This window comes from Ornithorhynchus anatinus, chromosome 16 (assembly GCF_004115215.2).
Source record: "Ornithorhynchus anatinus isolate Pmale09 chromosome 16, mOrnAna1.pri.v4, whole genome shotgun sequence".
NCBI lineage: Eukaryota > Metazoa > Chordata > Mammalia > Monotremata > Ornithorhynchidae > Ornithorhynchus > Ornithorhynchus anatinus.
Window position 1 is genome coordinate 4,489,368 of NC_041743.1, and position 23,183 is coordinate 4,512,550.

The 23,183-nt window shown below is 42.6% G+C and overlaps 1 protein-coding gene across 5 annotated transcripts in view; it reads right to left on the reverse strand.

Annotated features, from left to right (window-relative positions):
* KIFAP3 (kinesin associated protein 3) overlaps positions 1 to 23,183 on the reverse strand; it is a 129,815-nt gene that overhangs the window by 70,678 nt on the left and 35,954 nt on the right. For all 5 annotated transcript variants that reach the window (XM_029081022.2, XM_007668874.4, XM_029081026.2 and 2 more), the window contains exon 10: positions 17,623 to 17,785. In XM_029081022.2, coding sequence (XP_028936855.1) covers positions 17,623 to 17,785 — 163 coding nt within the window. The remainder of the gene's footprint in view (positions 1 to 17,622; positions 17,786 to 23,183) is intronic.

Sequence of the window (23,183 nt, forward strand, 5' to 3'; positions counted from 1 at the left end):
GATTCGGAAACGTTTGTTTTCAGAAATAAATGACATCAGTTGGGTTGAAATGAAGATACTGGCAGAAAAAGCATGATATGAAAGGAGACAGTGATATTAAGATGACTGCACGAAACTCAGTGCTTAAACATGAGGAAGTAAAGTGTTTGGACTGTGTGATGAAACTCATTGCTACCAAGTAAGATACTGTTGACAGGTGGTAATGGATTGGAGCACAGATTCGGCACAGATTTTAGCTGAAATATTTCTAAAGTATATAACAGGATCCAGCCTTCCAACCAAAGCTGTGTTCATCTCCTTTAATTGGCCAGCTTTAAACGACAACTTTTCATTTCCTGGGCTTTCAAGAAGATTTTACAAAAACATCTTTTGGGGGGAAAAAACAAAACCTATTTGAGTTCTGATAGGTAAACACTGTCAAAAACATTAAAATCTACGCAACCGCCTTGGTAATCTTAGGAAGATTTTATGGCTAATACATAGAGTCTAGTGACTGCATACACTGGTTGCCTAGAAAAAAATTTTTTTATAAGCAAAGTGACATTTACTTATTTTTATCTTCTGATTTCTAAAATGGTCACATTGCATATTTACATTTTTAAATTCCAGTATTCTCAGAGATGATCACGCATTTGGAAAGATGACACATTTGGAAAGTTTATAATACAATGCAGAGTTGAAGGCAAAGTGATATTGTGTGCTAAGTATTTTCAGTGGATTTATTTGAGTTGTTAATCTTTATTTAGAGAGGCAAACAGGCATCCCAAGAGCTATTTTAGTTACTCGGACAAAATATGCCGATAGCATCACAGTTGGCAAATAGTCAAGGGAGAGGAGCAAGTTAAGGCTCTCTTCCCCCACTGAAATTTGGGCTTAATTCTACAGAGTTTAGACTTTTTTAATGAGATATATGTCTCTTATGATGTATATGAGGATGTGAGAAAGGGGATGGTGGCGAGATAGACGAGGTCAGGAAAGAGTTAGAAAGTTGGTGCTAGAGGAGCAAAGTGTTCAGGTTAAGCTGTACAGGGATGCTAACCAGCCCCACAACACCTAAGTACATTTCTGTAACTATATTTATTTGTACTGATGCCTGTCTCCCCAACCCCTCACCCCCAAGACTGTAAGCTCATTGTGGGCAGGGAATGTGACATTACTGTTGGATTGTTCTCTCCCAAGCACTTAGTACAGCGCTCTGAATAGAGTAAGCGCTCAATAAGCATGACTGAATGAATGGGAGATCAGTGAGGTAGGTTAAAGGGAATAAGCTGACTGAGGACCTTAAAAGGGATGGAATTTTTGTTTGCTGTGGAGGTGGATGGGCAACCCCTGGAGGTTCTTGAGGAGTGAGGAGACATGGACTGTTTAATTGATCAATGGCATTGATTGAGCACTTATTGTGTGCAGAGCACTGTAATAAGAAGTGGGATACAAACAAGATAATCACATGGGATCCAGTCCCTGTGGGACTCACGTCTAAGATGAGGGAAATGAGGCACAGAGAAGTGAAGTGACTTGCCTAAAGTCAAACAGCGGGCAAGTGGCAGAACCAGGATTACAACCCAGGTCCTTTGACTCTCAGGTCTGTGCTCTTTCCAGTAGATCATGCTGCTTCCCCATTACCTTGATTATCAAATAAGTATAAGTTACGGAGGTAGGAACTCAGGGGGAGGGCTTGAGGAAAGGGATTTATCTGGGTAGAAAAATAACATAGGGCAGAGGAAAGAAAGTGTAAGTGTGTAAATTAGAACAAGTATTAATATGTGGGTGTTTCCCAGTAAGGGGAATATCTTGGGATAGAGGTTCTGGGGCAAAGCTCCAATAAGGAATTCCTGGGTCAAGTAAAATAAGACTTTTTTTTTTTCCTCCCCCAAGAGGGAGAAAAGACCAGGCACTGAAGGAATGTAGTTTCTGAGATGTTTCAGAGAAAGACAATTGATTCTGAAGAAAAAGATATGATGAGAGGCTGACCAAATCACAGAAGGGCAGGTGTCCTTAGATGGGGTTGTCCTGGTGAGGATTCTTGATATCAGGCACTTCATTTACATCAATCAATAGCACTTATTAAGCACTTGCTTTATGCAGAGCATTATACTAAATACTTAGGAGTAAAACACAATTAGTAGATAGGATCCCTACCCTCAAGGAGCTTACAATCTGACAGTTCTTGTTCAATTTAATGAACTGAGCAGGCTTTTAGGAGGTGGAGAGAGGCCCTGCACATATTTCTTTGGCACGGAAAGAAGGACACTCATCTGCCTGCAGAATCTGGTGCATATGGGATAGATCTTACATTCTGTTGCCGTAACCTGTGCACTAGAAGGCAAGTATCTAAAAAATGATGTCATGAAGAAATGAGTTCCTTAGTCATTTTAGCCACATAGTCCTTCCCTTAAATATACTAGCTAAGTTATCCAGTTGTAAGAAGTGGCTTACAACTATAAGAAGGGCCACGAGAAGCAGCATGGCTTAGTGGATAGATTATGGGCTTGGGAGTCAGAAAGTCATAGGCTGTAGGAGCTCTGCCCCTTCTCTGCTGTGAGACTTTGGGCAAGTCCCTTCATTTCTCCGTGCCTCAGTTACCTCATCTCTGAAATGCGGATTGAAGCAGTAAACCCAGGCCAGATAGGGACGGTCTCCAACCGCATTTAGAATCTATATTTCTATTTATCTATTTTGATAGTATCGATGCCTGACTGCTTGTCTTTTTTGCTTTAGACTTTGAGCCCGTTGTTGGGCAGGGATTGTCTCTATCTGCTGCCAAATTGTACATGCCAAGCGCTCCGTACAGTGCTCTGCACAAAGGAAGCACTCAATAAATACGATTGAATGAATGAATTTACTTGTTTGTCACCCCAGAGTTTAGTACAGTGCCTGGCACATAGGGCTTAACGAAGACCACACATTACTTTTATTATTATTATTAATAAGAAAATATAGCCCTCTCTCTTTCAGATGGAGACCAACAGAGATTTGACAGTATATCCAACCCTTTAGACAGGAAGTGAAAACCTGGAATAGGAAAGGCTTCCGAAAGGAGCTTAGATGCATCTCCTCAACCGCAGCTGCGGGTAGGAAGTGGCTGTCGTTCTTTGGCAGCAACCGCATTGTTATTTAAAGGCTAATCTCTATTGCTTTGCAGTTCACGTAGCCATAAACAGCTGTTAAACAAGATTAAATGGCCAAACTCAAGTTGAGAGTTGATCCCTAATTAAAAGCTAATCTTCCTCATATCATTAGGAAAAATAACACGGGGCTGGCTTGGTTCTTAGAAACACCCCCAAATTCCGGGGAAATAAAGAGGTTTTGGTTCATTTTCTATGGGGGTTACTGTCAAGACTTTCCCCCCAGGAGCCCCAAACTCTACCAAAGCAGCTGTCACTCCCCACATCCTGTGAAATGCAGGCATTTCAAAAGGGCCCCTTATGACTCGTAGGCATCAATTATTCCCCGACAGCAACTGAAGTCGGAATACCCTGCCAACATTCTGAAGGCTGGCACCGTACCAAAGGCTCAGCAAAATTTCAAGCGGCGCAATGAAAAGACTGAAGCCCTGAGAGCGGGGTCCTTAATGACCGAAGGCGGATTAGCCAAATCTGCTCAAGTAGTAAGGGCAGCCGTGGAAAATAATGGGGTAGTCATTATGGATTCCTTTGGTATTTATGGTAATAAACATGAATCGTGATGAACTCCCTGAGTCTTAAATGCAGAGGTCATAAGTGCTTCGATAGGATTTCCACAGGAATTCACCCTTAATTAACTGGATCATTATTTGAAAGTGTTACTGAATTATCTTAATACTTGGGCAACCATTCCAGAGAAATTGGTCATTCCCAGCTGAGGGCAGTTAATGCCTTAACAAACCCGTCATTAACTGCAGTAACTGATTTTGTGGGAATTATTGCTGTTATAAAATACATTCAACAGTTTATAGAAACAATACACTAAAAAAAAAAAAAGAAATTTGCAGCTGTAGTTCAGCTGGAGCAGCTGGAGTGGAAAAAAAAAAGTCCCAGGTCCCTGGGCTGTTTTCACAACTGATTTTCTGCCAATTAGACGGCAAAATACATTCTGATGGATTCTGAATGCAGAATGTCTTCGGCTTTTTCATCTTTGAAATGATTAGTTAAAAGCCATTCGGCCACTAATTTTCTAAGGCATTTGGGGTTTTAAGACCTGAGTTGCCCATTTGCAGCTCAGTCAAGCAGAAATATGAGTTCTGAACACCAGAACTCTCAACCCAATTTCCGTTTTTCGGCAGTAGGCCCAGCCCCGCGCTTTGTGAAAGCAGAGTGAGAACACGTTACGGGCCGCATTATTAGCCAGATTCTCATTCCCCTCCACGCTCCAAACCTCTCTGCAGAGTACAGACATTCCTTTGAAGTCAGCAACAGCTCCATGCGCAGATGAGAGTGGTCTATATCTAAACATGTCCGCGTCAGAATGGAGCTCTGTTGCAGTAACATTAACCCATGACTAATCACTGCTGGAACTATTCATGCGCACACGCTTTTCTTGAGAAAATAACATTTGTCACTGCGTTAACTATGAAGTCACACATTTTCCTCAGTTGAAAACTCTCCTTCTGTGGAAGAGTAGCCAGCAAGGAAAATTCACTTTTCATTTATTATGAATTCATTTATTCACGATGAGAAGCAGCGTGGTCTAGCGGACAGAGCACAGGCCTGGGAGGCAGAGGGATTTCGTTCTAATCCCGGCCCCGCCGCTCTGTCTGTTGTGTGACCTTGGGCAAGTCATTTCACTTCCCTGGGCCTCAGTTAAAATGAGGATGTGGGACACGGAACTGTCTCCAACCTAATTCACTTGGATCTACCTCAGGAATTAGAACAGTGCTAGACAAAGTGCTATAACAAATACCGTAAAATATGAAAAAATTCGACTGATTGAATAGGTCTTAAGACGACTATGAATATGTCCCTGCCTGCACCTGGAAAACACCAAATACATTCAAAGAACTCTAATGGTGAAGAGCTGAATGTCACCTATGCCAAGCAAAGTCCAAGAATGAAAGTACTGAAAGCAATACAAGACCAAACCTAGGTGGCTAATATGGTCTTAGGTTGTAATGATAATAATAATGATGATGATGGTATTTGTTAAGCTCTTACGATGGACCAAGCATTAACTGAGTGTGATATTACTGTACCATCGAGATTCTGACCAAGTAGTATTAATAACAGCGGTAGCAGTAAGGGTAGAAAAACATGGCATTTCTTGAGCACTGGGGATAACACGCTGTATAGGTGTTTGAAAAAGTACAAAAAAAAAAAACCCCAAGAGTCACATTCCTTACCCTTACAGAGCTTACCTTCCACCAGAGGATATGGATATAAAAATATTTACCAATAGAGCAGATGTTCAACTCCTCTCATGCCAACTTACTGTGCCTTGACCTCGTCTATCTCACTGCCAACACTCTGCCCCCATCCCTGGCCTGGAACTCCCTCTCTCTTCGTAAGCGGCAGACCACCGTTCGCCCCGCTTTCGAAACCTTATTAAAATCCCACCTCTTCCAAGGGTCCTCTCCCAGTGAGCCACTCTTTTTCCCTTCTGCGCTGCCTAGGCAATTGGGTCGGCACTCCATGAGCACTTGACGTTCATCCCACCCTCAGGCCCATAGGTAGAGACTCATAATCTATTCCTATTAATGTCTGCCTTCCCTTCTAGACTGTGAGCTCCTGATGAGCAGGGGACGTGTCTACCAACTGTTAGATTCTACTCTCCCAAGCGCTTAAGTGCAGTGCTCTGCACATGGTAAGCGCTCAATAAATACCACTGATTGATCTGTAGGCATTCATTCAATCGTATTTATTGAGCACTTACTGAGTGCAGAGCGCTGTGCTAAGTGCTTGGAAGGCACGAATGCAGAGGATGGGTAAAAATAAATAAGGGCTAGAGGTGGCTGCCAGCACCAAGCCGAAAGCCTAGACAGCAGTTGCGCTTTTCAACCTTCTACATGGCTGGGAGACAGGATGTACTGCAAACCTCAAACTGACTTCCAGAGAGGTCTTATCAATGTCACCTAAGTATCATACTTTAATCAATCAATCGCCCTTTCAATTGACTGCCTGTAAGAGAGCGGCAGGGCCCAGTGGAAAGAGCACGAGCCTGAGAGTCGGAAGGACCTGGCTTCTAATCCCTGCTCTGCCACTTGTCTGCTGGGTGACCTTGGGAAAGTTACTTCACTTGTCTGCGCCTCATCTGTAAAATGGGGATTAAGACCGTGAGCCCCACGTGGGACACGGACTGAGTCCAACCTGATTTGCTTGTATCCACCCCAGTGCTTAGTACAGGTTTCTGATACACAATAAACACCTAACAAATACCACAAGTATACTTACTGAGCACCTACTGTGTGTGCAGAGCATTTTGGACTGTGGATGGAATCCACCATCAGGAACACTGGATGAGCCTCGGTCCTGGGACTGAGAACCCTCCCAGAGGAATCGACTGTGGTGGGAGGAGATTTTGCAGTGCCATCGGGCTACCGGTCACGGGGCATGGCTACTCTCCTACCACCACCCAGCCCACACACTTCGCTCCTCTAATGCTAACCTACTCACTGCACCTCCGTCTTGTCTCTCTCACCGCCAACCTCTCGTCCATGTGGCCTAGAACGTTCTTCCTCTTCGTAACCGATGAACGATGACTCTCCCCACCTTCAAAGCCTTAACGAAGGCACATCTCCTCCACGAGGCCTTCCCTAAGCCCTCACTTTCTCTTTTCCCACTCCCTTCCACATCATCCTGATTTGCTCCCTTTATTCACCCGTCTCTCGGTCCCACAACACTTATTGTACATGTCCATAATTTATTTATTTATATTGCCTGTCTCTCCCTATAGACTGTAAGCTCATTGTGGGCCAGGAATGTGTCTGTTATAGTTTTGTCTGCATTCTCCAAGCGCACAGTACAGTGCCCTGCACAGAGTAAGCACTCAATAAATACGACTGATTGAAACACGACGGACTGGGTCGAAGGGAGACTCGAGAATGGACAGGTATCGAGTGTGTAACCTAAGAAGGCATTTGAGGCATGAAATAACGGGTGCAGAATAACAACATCAAGTAGTTGAAGACAGAATCACAAACAATAAAGTCTGAACACATAGTCAGTCCACCACACTGCTTATCCCATCACACTTTTGCTGAGCAGGACGTGCAAAGAAAATGGACTATAACCAGATATGACTTAGCTGTGGAGAGCTGGAAGACAAGCAGCCGCAAACAGAATAGTCTGTTAGGGAGCAATTAGAAGGGAGGTGAATCCCTTAGAAGAGAAGCTTAAGTAAAAAGAAGCAGACACAAAATGCAATACAAGGAGGCATCGGTGCTTGCATTCACATGTGAAAGGAATTGTAAATTATGCAACTGTTCTACCAGCCACATTAACACAACTTGCTAAAATCTCACCATCAGGAGCGTCACCTCTGATCTGAACGCCAAAGAGCCGATATACATTTGTAAAAGCAAAGCGTGACTGGGAATTCTTCGAAATAGAATAAAATTAGATACCCTGTGTTTGAGCTGATGCAACCCAAAGTAACAGGACACTGTTGGGGCTGTGCTCTTATGACAGTCCTGTGAGGCAGGGAAAGGCAGGTAGAAGTAGTGGAATTTCTTACTATGTGCAAAGCACTACTAAGCATTGGGAGAGAATATATAGGTGGAAATAAAACACGGTCCTGGGGTCTCGTGGGGCTCATAATCTAAGAGTTTAAGGGGATTGAAGATAGATACATCAGGAGTAATGAAAAACCACAAATAAAATAGGCTCAATGTCTCGGGGTTAATTAGTTCTATTTTGCAGATTAGGAAGCTGAGGCAGAGAGAGGTTGAGTGTCTTGCCCAAAGTCACACAGTGGGCAAAGAGCAGAACGACTAGACCTCGAGACTATCAATTCCTAGATTTGGGCTCTATCCATCACAACCTGTTGCCATAAGGTAGGCACGCCACTCATTTTGCGGCAACAAGAAGCTAGGAACTAACAAAAGACTGCAAGAAAATTATCTGAAAAGATCATATGAAGTTAAATAGAAAAGTCACAGTTCTAACAGGCGGCAGTGCTTAAATTGGAAAAGGCGAATCTTTAAGTAGTTTTCTATTAAAGTGATGTAGTGGTCAATATTATGCATTCCCTAATTTTATTAAAAAACACAAAGTGTTCAGTAAGTACCAATGATGGATAAGGAAATGTATCTGAAAACCCAACAGGACCTGAAGCATATTAAAATTCTGCAGTAAATTGACATTTTGAGGGACTGCATTGCACTGTCTTTGCTCAACAGAGATAATTCTTGTATTTTCATTACTTAATACAAGAAACATCTTTGTCATTCACCAGAATACGCTTTGCTCCTTGACCTCCTAAACCAAATTCATTCTTTTTTTAACTCTTGAATAAGCTATTTGTCTTAGAGCCAGATTTCACAGCTACAATGCACCGACTGAGGAAATGAGTGTGTTTTGCAGTCAAAATGATAAAAAGGTCAAAAATAAAGTCCTTAACAATGACTGTTTTCGAGCCTACAGGTCCCTTTCATTGACCTATTACTTAATGTGCTTTAGTTAGCTTATACTATAAAGAAATGGAGACGCCCCCCCGGCAGTGTTCACACACAGAGTATTGGAACCAGCTGCTGTAGAAGAGCCTTAAGAAAAAAGCCTTCTTGATTTAATTGGGAAAACAGGAGGAAGCATAAATTTTACTGCCATTAATAACTTCAAGCAATCCTGATATGACTTTACCTCACTCTGACGGCTAGACATGTGCTTTGTGTTAGGGTGTGTTTGCACACTTGATCAGGTAGGAAAATGTAGGTTTCTTTATAGGATAAATGAGGCCTATTAAAATTGGCAAATACTGCAGTAGCCTATAAGGAGCTGCTTTCTCAAACAGATGTGTGAAGTTACATAAGTTCAGTTACAAATAGACCAAACCAGGTCATTAAAGAAAAACTGACTTTCAACTTTCTTAAAAGAAGTCTTCATAAAGGCAATGATTTTTTTTAAAAAAAAAGAACACCTCTTTAATTGCCAAATAGATTATTTCTCAGGTTTCTAATAAGTTTAAAAATTCAGACTATTCATTTACAATATTTCGTTCCTTCCAAATGAAAAACTAGCAGCTAACATGAAGTATTCATCCCACACTGTCTTACACAAGATTCTTTAAAAAATGAAAAATTGAACTATATGCATGTAGAAATGTGGGTACAACATGAGACGGGATGTCAGTCGGTAACAGCTCACTTTTTGAATACCACTTTTTGGTCTTTAACGTAATGGACAAGAGCATACGACATCTCCTTTTGGATTCAAGTGGGCAAAAGTACCTATCCTCTCCACCTCTAACATGCAAAAATCAGACTCGTCTCAACCGGAAGTAAGCAAACATCTATGATTTAACTCTTGACCTAGCATGAGTCCTACATGCTGATACAATGCCTCTTCCGCCCTGAAAATTGCCTTCAGATTCAAATCACTGATTTGTAAATTGGATCAAGAGGAATCAGGTGCTCTCTCTGCCAATCACAGAAGCAATTATGCATCTATTAGGGGAGTGGGAAAAAAACACCTATCCTTCTGGTGTCCTTTCATCCAACTCATACTTGTCGGGAAGAGTTTCGGTGTTATAACGAGTCTCTGATCTGACACCACTGACTAACCACCTTAATTTTTTTTTTTACCAGGAGGCTCATGGAAAACTGTGAAACAGGCATGACAAATGCTGTTGAACTTATCAATCAATTTCCCGGGCCTTGCTAGTACAAGTGCTCTCTGAAGAAAAGAGCCACAGGCTTAGTCCCGAAAAGTTTTTGAGAGAGAAAACAAGAATTGTAATTAAAATTGAAAATATATTCCTAGCATTGATACCCTATTTTCAAACTAATAATGCTCTGTTTACCAACCTGACATTGGCAGCAACTAAAGCAAAGCAAATTTTGCAGTTAGGTAAACATTTTTAGTGATGACTTTCTTGAACCTGTTAGGAAGGCCTGCAAAAATAATAGCATGAATCGATCATACTAATTGAGTGCTTACTTTGTCCAGAGCACTGTACTAAACACTTGGGAGAGTCACAATCGAACAATTTAACACACACATTCCCTGCCGCAACGAGCTTTACTAAAACTGTCTATCTCAAGTATCATTTCACAGTATCATTGACCACACTATGAAGAGGAACTTGGAAACCAGCAACTCTGAGAAACAGTCTCTCAACATTTTCATTCATTCAATTCAAAACACAAATTAATGGCTGAATGGACGACAAAGCTGGGTCATTACTTTCAATGCCATACCCCATTAATACCACTATTCATGTATATACTATGTGCTCCACTGTAAACTCTACTAATCCAATTTGTGGTGGGTGATTACATACATCTGAATCAAAAAAGTGGCTTTGATTATTCCAGGAAGGAAGTCAAAAGATAGAGCTTTTCATTTCTTTATAAAAAAAAGTCCTGCATGGGCCCACAATTTAAAGAGTTGAGCCTCTTCCTCTAGACTGTAAGCTCATTATGGGCAGGGAAATAATTCTCTTATACTCTGAAATAATTCTGCTTATTGTGTTGTACTCTCCCAAGTGCTTAATAATAATAATGTTGGTATTTGTTGGTATTTGTTAAGCGCTTACTATGTGCAGAGCACTATTCTAAGCGCTGGGGTAGACACAGGAGAATCAGGTTGTCCTACATGGGGCTCACAGTCTTCATCCCCATTTTACAGATGAGGGAACTGAGGCACAGAGAAGTTAAGTGACTTGGCCACAGTCACACAGCTGACAAGTGGCAGCGCTGGGATTCGAACTCATGACGTCTGACTCCAAAGCCCGTGCTCTTTCCACTGAGCCACGCTGCAGTGCTCTGCATATAGTAAGTGCTTAATAAATGTCATTGATTGATTGGTTTAATAGTATTTTTAGGTAGCAGAGGGTCCGAAAGGTTGTACGGTAATAGAGAGGCAGCATGGCCTAGTGGAAAGTGCATGGGCCTGGGAGTCAGAGGATGCGGGTTCTAATCCCAGTTCAGCCACTTGTCAGCTGTGTGACCACGAGCAAGTCACTTAACTTCTCTGTGCCTCGGTTACCTCATCTGTAAAATGGGGATTAAGACTGTGAGCCCCACGTGGGCCAACCTGATTACCTTGTATCTATCGCGGGGCTTAGAACAGCGCTTGGCACATAGTATGTGCTTAACAAATACCATCACTACTATTATTATTATGACAGCAGTGTAGGGCACAAAATGTTGGTTTTGACCATCATCTGATACACTCTAAGCTCACACTGACAATTTAGTAATTATTTCGAGAAGCAGCCCCTGAACCACCAAAATGATTCAATGTTAAGGAGCTGGAGGATGAAGACACCTGCGAGGAGCTCTGAAGATACAAACCAGCAGCCCTGCTAGAACAAGGAAATTAATTCACAGTTTCCAAAATAGAGAACAAACAGGCATTTACTTCTCCACCACACTGTGTACCAGGCAGCTACCGAACATTGAACATGACTGGTCAGAGCTTCCAAAACGAAGAAAGTGACTCAGAGGTGCAAAGTCTACTCATATGGAAAAAAGTAAGGCATATATCACATCCTGCAACACTTCATGATCCTGACAAAAGACAGCCTTACATTCATTCATTCATTCAATCGTACTTATAGAGCCCTGTGTGCAGAGCACTGTCCTAATGCTTGGGAGAGTAAAAATCAACAATAAGCAGACACATTCCCTGCCCACAATGAGCTTACAGTCTGGGGGAGACGGACGTTAATATAAATAAATGACAGATATGTACATAAGTGCTGTAAGACTTGGGGGGCAAAAACAAAGGGAGGAAGTCAGGGCGAGGTAGATGGGAGCGGGAGAAGTGGAAAGCAGAGCTTAGTCAGGAAAGGCCTCTTGGAGGAGATGAAGTCTAAGAGTGTAACTGGAGAGAAGGGACTGGAGAGAGACCGATGAAGAATGATGAAACCTGAAGACACAACACACATAAATACGAAAAGTTTAAATAAAAACAAAGCAACATTAGTCCCAGGAAAAGTCTTACTATGGGGAGCAGCAGCTGGTAAATACATCTAAGGCAGTACTATCTGCCCACCAATTTGTTTTAATCGGGAGGATTTCAGTACCGTGCAGTTTTCCTAGGAAAAAAATATTTTTAAACGGTAACAGCCAACCAGCAGGAATGCACCAGTCCACCATGTTTTGTGAGACATCTTGCATACGGAAGGTATTCAATAAAGGTTTATTATGACATACTAATAAGCCTGATCCGCTGGTGAGTAAACTACCCTCTTGGAGTGAATGGCTTGCTTTGTGAGGGTGAATGAACTCTACCAGAGCTCTAGTGTATGTTTAGCAAATTACTCCTTATATTGCACTAAATGATATCCCACAAGGCAAACTGTTTACTCTCAGAGAGCAGTTTGTTCATTTTAGGATCAGACCCACTATTTTTCCTGTGGTAAGACTTACCATACTGACTTCATAGGTGACTCAGATCACCTTTGGGGGCACTTTAACTTTGTCTGTATTCTTTAGATAACTCAAAAGCTAACAGATAAAAAACGCACCCATGTTGCAACTATAAAGTACTTTGAGTTAGGATGTGTCAATATGGTAGTGTTTTTGCATTTAATTTTGGTGGAAATAAGGTGGGGGGGGAGCAGGTATTTTGACTTGGGTTAGGGGCAGTTAGCGCAAGATCACTCCAATGCAACCAATTCATGGATGACTAAAAGAACCCCTAATCTATCAGGTGAGTTAACTGTTCGCTTCTGAAAACTTACAGAATCAATCTGTCTTTAGTGTTTATTGAACACCTACTGGATGCAGAGCACGGCAGTAAGTGCTGGGGAGAATAGAAGAGAGGTGAAAGAACCAATTCCTGTTTCCAGGGATCTTACGATCTAAATGAGAGAGAGATTCAAAAGGGTGACTTAATTCAAGGACATCTGATGCCTAACCGTTTGTCCTGGGGAGAGCAAGTAAAAGAACCAATTCTTGTTTCCAGGGAGCTTACAATCTAAATGAGAGAAAGATTCAACAGGTTAAAATAATTCAAGGACATCTGATGCCTAACGGTTTGCTCTGGGGAGAGTAATGCAGTAAGTTATAAGCTTTCTGGGCACAAATCAACTTGCGTAGCATTCCCCTGCACACAAGAATGGGCATATGCAGAAAAGGGCCCCGAGACGGCAGCAGGCCATGAAGTGAAGTGAATCCAGACAAGAAGGAAACGCATTCGTGCCAAAGTCCACTACATCAGGATGCACAGATCTGAACGTGGTCAAGTTCTATGTCAGAGAAATAGCTGACCTTGCTGGGGAATTATTCTAAGACACGTTTAAGATTCTTGCGAAATTTTAGGAAAGTACTGTAGAGGATGACATTAGAAAAAAACCTGACTTTTAAAGTATGATCAAATAAGGGAGGGAAGGGGATAATGTTTAATGTTGCAGACCCCCAAAATCCACATACACAAAGTTCTTCCCAAGAGCCACCAACCTGCTCCCTCCTTCCTCAGAAAATATCTGACGACTATTCAAAGGAGTCAATCTGAGGACAGCTGAGGGAAAAAAGGGAAAGTAACCTGTAAAAACAAATGAGCTCTCCAGGATCGGGTATTTATTGAAGTGGCCTTCAAGGAAAACCACTTCCAAATATGTCCTTGGAATCCATATAATTCACGGAAACAGTATCACTCTGGGAGCTAAATTCAATATTGTCAGAGATGAAATGTAAACCTTAAACATTTTAAAACCTGTTGAATTATAATTCATGCAGTATGAATTGTCGGGCAGACTTCAAGAAGAGATGCTAATTTCATTTCCATCAGCAGGGGTCACACTGGACCAGCCATACGATCGTGGAGAAGAAACAACCATTTATAGCCAATAGCTTTTATTACGCTTCAAAATGTTCGTAATTTATTATCCTCTAGTTAAAATGTTAAATTAAAAAAATATATATTTTTATCTACATGCTTTCAGAACAGTAAGAAAGAAAAGCTCATAAATCGTAATAAAATTTCCAGCTGAATTAAAACTGACTGCTGAAAAGCTCTACCGCACATTACTCAAGCGCGTCTTCTCTTTTGTTCCCTTTGAGGTGGCTTTCATTTTGCACAAAAGTACCACATAGTGAGTGAGGCTTGACTTGATTCATTTTCTTCTTGAAATCTGAAGTTGGTAGGCTATTCTGAAAAAATCATTTCTGAAGGAGTGAGTTAAATGTTGCTATCTGCCAAGTCCACTTTGACTTTTTTGCTACCAATGACGACAGAGGAGATTTCAAAGGTTAAATATGTGATCAACAAACTTCTTTGATTGTACATGCCACTGAAAATAATGACAAGGGGGCACACTCCCAGGAGTTAATCATAAAAAATGATTATTATTTAATTGCATTGGATATCTGTCCCATCCTGAACCCCACGGCACTTACGTACGTATCTTTAAATTATATACTAAAAAATACTCCTATTAATGTCTGTCTCCCCTTCTACACTATAAGCTCCTTGTAGGCAGGGAAAGTTCCTCCCGGTCTGTTATACTTTACTCTCCCAAGCAGTCAGTACAGTGCTCTGCACCTAGTAAGTGCTCAATAAATACCATTAACTGATTGATGTTCTGAATTCTGCTGAAACAAAGCCTGAAAAGAAAATTGAAAGCTATCTAGCTGCTGGAAGTCATGCCACGATTAGGGAAAAAAAATAGTGAGAATTACATTCTGTTGTATCCTTCTAATAGCAGGGAAGCAAGAAAAACGCCTTGTATCTTAAACGCCTACTCAATTCATTTTCACCTACTAATGTTAAATATTCTTGCAAACTCAATATAAAAGATGTTAAAAATCCAGCAGCCTATATGAGTTGACAAGCTGACCCTAGGTGATAGGAGTTGCATGGTTAACTTGTCAACAGCTGCTGCAGATGGATTATTACTATGGAAAGGAAAACAGCACTAGTAAAAATGACCATTGAATGCAACCGAATGGCATTTGTTGAAACTCGCCACCGAAGTAAACCTACAAGAGGGATTTTGCACATAAATCCAAAAGTTGCACTTAAAGTCTTTGACCCTACTGGAAGGTTAGCTTTTCCTCCACCCTTTCGGATTTTACTGACTAGGCACAGAAAATCCTGATACAGGAAATCCTGGTACGATTTGGGTACTTTTGGAAGAAATCTCTAAAAGTCCTGGATTTCAGAATATGAAACACCCCGTACACAAAAGGACCTTGATTTGAAAATGACCCAAGAAATATAGTACAGTAATTCTTTAGGGCTATATGGATTGGCAAAATCACTCCTCCTTTAACCAGGAAAATTAACTGAGCTTTACTTTGGTTGGGATGATTATAATAATAATAATAATTGTGGTATTTAAGCCCTTACTATGTGCCAGGACTTTACTAAGTGCTCATTATATGTCAAGCACTGTTCCAAGTGCCAAGGTAGATACAAGATAATCAGGTTGGACACAATCTCTGTCCCTTACGGGGCTCATAGTCGAAATGCAAGGAGGATAAAATCGCCATTTTGTAGACGAGGTAACCGAGGCACAGAGAAGCAAAGTGATTTGCCCCAGGTTACACACAGTAGGCAAGTGGCTGAGGCAGAATTAGAACCCAGGACCTCTCAACAATCGCGTGCTTTATTGTTGCATCTGTTATCTGCAAAGACAGGCAGTTTTCAATTCTCCTTTTGCATCCTGATCTTCTCACAGGCTCTCCTCAAGGCTCACCACAGCCCTCCACACAACTGCTCTATAAGGCCGCATCTGAGGCTTTGCTTAATGCTTGTTTTCTGCCCTTACAGCTCCACACTTCAGCACGTCAGCATCTGGTACAGTTTCCACTCGTCATCCTTGTTCCACATTCGATACCCTAACCAACACTGTTCGGATGCCGGAGGAATCACTGAATTCCAAGACCCCCGCGTTGGAGATCCTGTCTTCTCCTTCGATAAGAAGCATGACATGTCAGTGCTGCTGAAGGAATCGCTCAGGGTTGGCTGTCCTATCCGTGGAAGGTTCCGGGTCTCAGAACATCTTCTAAGCCCGGGCACTTCGACCACTCTTTAGAATGGAAGTTCGTCGTGGGCAGGAAATGCATCCGTTTACTGTTGTATTGTACTCAAGCACTTATTGTAGAGAAGCCTAGTGGAAAGAGCCCAGGCCCGGAGGTCAGAGGACCTGGGTTCTAATCCTAGCTCTGCCAACTGTCTGCTGTGGGACCCGGGGCAAGTCAGACAGCTTCTTTTGCCTCAGTTCCCTCATCTGCAAATGGGGCTTCAACACCTGTTCTCCCTCTTACTTTAACAGTGAGCCCCATGTGGGACCTGATTGTCTTGAATCAACCCAAGCTCTTAAATATAGTGCGTGGCCTAGAGTAAGCGCTTAACAAATGCCACAGTTATTCCGAACCTTTTCCCATCTAAAGTTTCAATATTTCTTTTGTTTCAAGAAAATACAAAAATTTATGTTCCTTCATTTGCAGGGTGATCCTGAGTGTACATGGATACTGGACTTCCAAGTGCCCAAAGAGAGTGCATACACTCACTCATTCCTATTGATTGAGCGCTTACTGCGTGCAAAGCACCGTACTGTGCACTTGGGACAGTACAATATATACGACAACGTATATCTTGTTTTGAACAACGATTCAACTCCAAAGAACTACACTTTGCTATAGTGTTTTCTTAGTCTACTCTCTTCTATGAAGAAAACTGCGGGAATTTTTAAGAAGAAGAATATCGCGTGATTGCATTGCTTAATTAAATCTTTGCTACACAATATGAATTCCATTAAAAATATACGGAATACACTCAGTCAGGACTGACTATAAACACATAAAGAGGGCTATTTTGTCTTCAATCAGTTCCTGAAAAACAGCTAAAATACCGGTATTTTGTCTACGCTGGGTGCCATAGGGGACAGGGCAACCGTTTTGGGTACACAAGGGAAGAAAATGAAACCGAGGCAGATACAATTTCCCGGAACGGAATTCAGAAAGGACACCCCTCTCTGTAGGGCGCTTATGGATTTGTTGCGATATGCCTTTCGAGTGGAACACTGTCCAGGTCAAGGGAATTTTGAATCTATACACACTCGGTGTGTATTCATAAGCACTCTGCTCACATGAGCTGTGAAGAGAAGTTTAAGCACTGCATGACCAAAAAAACACCAACCCTACTGATAGGCGCTTTTCTGAATCTCATAATGCAAAAAACAAGACTTTAAACATCGTCTCCCTCTCAAGGCGTTTCACTAACAGACAAGCAGTAATAGGAAGAAAGATCTTCACCACTCTGATGAGGTGATTACAGCAGGATTCGGAGTCATTTCTGTTGGCTCTGTAAGCGAACGTAGCTCAAGGGTTAGAATTTCCCTTCCAATCCTCTCCATATCACCATGGGATTCTGGCCCAGACTAGACTTTCTCCGTTATTATGCCCATTTATGTTACTCAGCTTCCAATCATAGAATATATACAGACTGTTTTTTCCAGCCGGCTTTTTCAACAGAGAGCTCGTTTTCCCACTAATGACACTGGAGAGTTCGTGTAACATTATCGGGGCAAAAAGAAACATACCTAGAAGTGCCGTGAGTTTGGGGAGCAGTCCGACTTGCACCATCTTATTCCTTAGGCCGGTGTCAAACGAGAGGTTTAGTAGAAGCCTGAGGGTTATGTTCAACAGGTCTTCATGCTCGCAAGGTACCATTTTCACTAGTTTTTCCACAATATCCATTTCCACCTGTAAAAAAGAGCAGAACCTACGGGGTCAGAGTTCATTTAAATACAAATGACCAATCGTGGATATCATCATAATGATAATACAGTGTTTCTTAAAACACTGCATTTTCTTAGAGAGGAGTTTATGAGAGATGCTAAAAATGCTTTCTTTTTAAAATGGAGCTAGGGAAGAGACAATGATTTTCCATTTCGAAAGTGGATAAGCAGAGCCAGTGACGACGAAGGGCTTCCTTAGACATAAATAATTCCCGTTCAAGGCCAGGAATGTTACTTGGAAACATGTTTTTTTGGTGGTTTTTTTTTTTTTTAAAGAAAAACAACAACAAACAATTCAAAGGCAAGCCAGAGCAGATAAGTTGTACCTCATATTATATGTGGATTCTCATCAGACTTCTAATTCAATCAATCATATTTACTGAGCACTTACTGTGTGCAAAACAATGTACTCAGCACTTGGGACAGTAAAATGCAACAATAAACCGACACATTCCCTGCTCACAACAAGCTTGTACTACTATATTTTAAATAGAAAAAAAATTGTGTCAAAAGATTTTCAACAAGTTCCCTGGAGTTGTACTATGGAACATGACTTAGGACTGGCTATTTGGATTGGCTTCTTAAGGGAGTTAGGAACTACTTTGCCCTAACCTGACACCTACTATATTTGTGAACTTAACTACCGTGGTTGTCACTCTCGCCTTTTTTCCTGCACAGTTTCAATAAAATTGGAGGGTGAGTCTAGAGGCCTAGTAGAGCAGGCTTCAAAAATAGCATGTACACACTTTTGCAGCAAGCCGGAGCACAAGTTAGATCCCTTTTTGATTTCCTGTTGAAAGCCCCTGTATTACAAGTCTGCAATTTTCAGACATTCAATTGATAGATGCTCGTGAATGTGTCGTGACTTTCCTCAGGTTGGGTCTTGCTCGTAGCTTAGGCTTTAAAAATGCACACAATGAGTAAATGAGGTTAATAGTGGTAATTCAGGTCAAAGGGAGAAGCATCTTGACTCAATTACCAGGAGTTGTGAGTCCCTTCGGTTGGGTACTGGGACCCTCTGTGCTCACTTCATTTCTAACAGGTGCAGTACACATCACACAATTAATGTGAGGGTTAATCAGTTAGAAGGAATAAGGAATGCTACAAAAGTACCCTTATGAACCACATCTGTCCTCATCATTCTGACCCTGGGTTCTGACTCGCTGTCCTTCTCGGACCCTGCCTCTTTATGGTCTCGTTTCCATGTTGCTTTTTGGGTTTTCGAGAATTCTTGTGTTTCTCAGTGTGTGGTGGCCTTGCGCGCCTGCCCCCCACATTTCCCCATGCGTTCATTCGTGTCTCTGAATCCATGCGTGTCAGCACGTGCCTAGCATGTGCCTGTGTCTGTCCCAGATGGTCCCTCTGATTTGTGCCATCCTGTGACTTTGAGCCCATCTGTGGGAGTCGGTGTTGGCCCATCACTGCCCTCTCCCCACCCCTCCTCTGCCCCTTCGGACTGAGCCAAATTAGGACAGCAGCTCAGGACTGGCTGGGACAACAGTCTGAGTTATCCTTCATTCAAAGATTATCACCAATGGGATTTACTGAGCACTTACTGTGGGCAGAACACTGAACTAAGCACTTGGGAGAGTACAACAGAGTTGGTGGACACAGACCCTGCCCATAACAAGCTTAGAGTCTAGAGGGGGAGACAAACATTAATATAATGTGAGAAGCAGCATGTTTCAGTGGAAAAAGCCCGGGCTTGGGAGTCAGAGGTCATGGGTTCTAATCCCGGCTCCGCCACTTGTCAGCTGTGTGACTTTGGGCAAGTCACTTAACTTCTCTGGGCCTCAGTTACCTCATCTGTAAAATGGGGATTGAGACTGTGAGGCCCACATGGGACAGGGACTATGTCCAATCCAATCTGCTTGTATCCACCCCAGCGCTTAGTACAGTGCCTGGCACATAGTTAAGCGCTTAACAAATACCATAATTATTATTATCAACATAAATATGACATGCCCATGGCCAGGCTTCATCAATGGACGTGTCTTGGAGGGAAACTCTTGCATATTTAGTTCTTTAATTAATCCCCATTTTACAGATGAGGTAACTGAGGCACAGAAAAGTGAAATGACTTCTCCAGTGTCACACGGCTGACAGGTGGCAGGGCCAGGATTAGAACCCATGACCTTCTGCCTTCACCACGCCACGCTGCTTCTCTCCTGGGCTAAATTTCATTCTCTGGTGGAGGTCCTAACACGCACTGAAATGACCAAGAAGCAAGCAGGCTGCAGCGGGAGAAAGAGAAGCGAAGGGTGTGGATAAGGTCCAAATTGAGTTAGCTGTATTAGTAACCCCTGAATAACTGAGTTAGCTGCATTATTATTTTGACCTGACCACAGATCCCCTCTAATTCGTAAAGAAACAACACTGGCATGACACAGGAAATGACATTAGCACCAAACTCAGGAGGCCTTCTAAATCTAGAAACTCCATGCAATGGGGACATTTCTTGCCGATTTCACGGAGATCCAAATATTCTAGGGTGACGCCGTGCATTCTAGGACGGCACCTAATGCTCTGTGTTTTATTTTAAATAAAGAAGCAGAAAAATTATCTTGAAATATGCATCCCCATAAGGTTAAAAGCTGTAGTCCAAGGTTCAAGCAGCAGGATCATTTTCTGGGATCATTTTTTCTCCACCAGACAGAAGAGACAATTGATGAGCACCTGGCAAGACTTCAGAAAGCTTTTTTCCTTCCCGTTTTTAAAAGAAGCATATATCTTCACTGCTGCTCACCTTTAAAAAAAATAAAATCTTCCGAATTGATTTACTCTCCTTCTGCCCTTCTTATACCTATTTTGTGCACGGCGTGTGAATATCTTATTGAAGCCTATTACCACGTGCGACAAATCTCGAACGTAGCCTAACTTTTCCATAACACGTCGGAACCGGAGAAGGAGGCTATTATCTCGGTCCCCCACCAAAAAATAACAAGGAAACTATATTTGAATCAGTGATGTAACCCAGTACGCACCCAGGCTAGTCAGTCCCTTCTCTGTATAGTTGCTGCGGGCCTCATCTGAAATTCATTATTTCGATTAGCATTTTTCTTTTGAAAAATGAACAATACATACCAGTGATTATATCGGAGCTTTATAATAAAATAATTTAGGAGCTTTTAATCTGTATTTTTCCCACACCCACCGGAATGTGAAATTTGTGTAGGCGGGTCCGCCGCCTGACCGCTGAACACTAAATCCTTATTTACTTAACACGACACTCTAGACCGTGTCTTTCTGGTTGATCACAGTATAATGTTAATAGCAAATAAAGTAACTGCTCCATCGTCTCTGCCCAGCAACTTCCGGCCTTACGAAATAGAATGTATACAACAATATTAAAATCGTAGATTTAATTTTGACTCAGATTAGTACAGCGTCACCGACAGTCTCTGCGTAAGCTATAATCATATCCACCTTAGGTGATTTCTTTACCCCCCCCACTTGGAATCCAACATTTTGAACTGGAGAGCTTATTTGGGATGCTTCAATGAAACATCAGAGAAAATGAAAACCTGTTCTAAAAAAGTCTCTTAGAATCAGTAAATAACTATCAGCAAATTTCATTTCCTCTAATAGTTACACATAAAAGTTGGTTTGAAAACACCCCGGGCATCTGATCGGGAAGAATTTTTAAAATAACACCCTTGAGCAAGAAGTATTTCTGATGGACTGAGTACACAATAGATCTTTTCTGCAAGTAGAGAGACCGATTCATACAGGGCACGCCACGTGGTGCTTGCGAAGCGAATTGAAGTGGTTTGTGAGAGAGCGCAGAAAACAGACTATATCTGTATTCCCAGTCAGGGAGGGCACACGGCCTGATTCACAGCGATGAGGGGAAGAAAGGAAAAAGCAAAATTCAAATTTATTTCCTAGAGGAACTTCCCCTATCTGCGTTAAGAAGAAGGAGCTGCCAAGCGTGCCCTAGGTGTTCAGTTGGTAGTCGATAACAAAGGGAGGAGATCGAGAGCAGGCAGACTGAGGGGAAAAAAGGGGGGAGGTGAAGGGAAGAGGGTCGGTCGGAGCACGGTCCCGTCCCCAACAGCCATCCGCCGTGGATTCTCGGCTCGAGGTTCCCTGGAGTTCGAGACCCAAAACACGAACCACTAGGGGTCACACTATGCCCGTCACGTTCTGGGGGATGTCGGGCCCGACAGGAGACTATAATAATAATGTTGGTATTTGTTAAGCGCTTACTATGTGCCTAGCACTGTTCTAAGCACTGGGGTAATGATAATAATAATGTTGGTATTTGTTAAGCGCTTACTATGTGCACAGCACTGTTCTAAGCGCTGGGGTAGATAGAGGGTAATCAGGTTGTCCCACGTGAGGCTCACGGTCTTCACCCCCATTTTACAGATGAGGTAACTGAGGCCCAGAGAAGTTAAGTGACTTGCCCGCAGTCACCCAGCTGACAAATGGCAGAGCTGGGATTAGAACCCACGACCTCTGACTCCCAAGCCCAGGCTCTTTCCACTAAGCCACGCTGCTTCTCACAGATACAAGGTCATCAGGTCGTCCCACATGAGGCTCACAGTTAATCCCCATTTTTACAGATGAGGTAACTGAGGCACCGAGAAGTTAAGTGACTTGCCCACAGTCACACAGCTGACAAGTGGCACTCCTCAGACTGGGAGCCCCAAGTGGGACATTGGCTCAGTCGTTCGCTCGCTCCCTCGTATCTAGCGAGCCTTTACTGGGGTGCACAGCACCGTACTCAGCGCTTGGAAAGTGCAATTCGGCAACAGAGACGATCCCTCCCCAACAACGGGCTCACGGCCTAGAAAGAGCCTAGGCTAGGGATAGGGATTGGGTCCCTTGGGAAGCAGCAAGGTCTAGTGGAAAGAGCATGGGCCTCGAAGTCAAAAGATCTGCATTCCAATCCCAGCTCTGCCGATTACTTGCTGCGTGACCATGGGCAAATCTTTTTACTTCTCGGTGCCTCAGTTTCCTCAACTGTAAAATGGGGATTAAATACCCGTTCTCTCTTCCACTCAGATTCATCAGTCGTATTTCTTGAGCGCTTACCTTGCACGGAGCACTTTACTGCACTAAGCGCTTGGGAGAGTACAACACAACAATATAACAGAGACATTCCCCGGGGAAGCAGCGTGGCGCAGTGGCAAGAGCCTGGGCTTCGGAGTCAGAGGTCATGGGTTCGACTCCCAGCTCTGCCACTTGTCAGCTGTGTGACTGTGGGCAAGTCACTTAACTTCTCTGTGCCTCAGTTACCTCGTCTGTAAAATGGGGATTAACTGTGAGCCTCACGTGGGACAACCTGATTACCTTATATCTTATCCCAGCGCTTAGAATAGTGCTCTGTACATAGTAAGCGCTTAACAAATACCAAC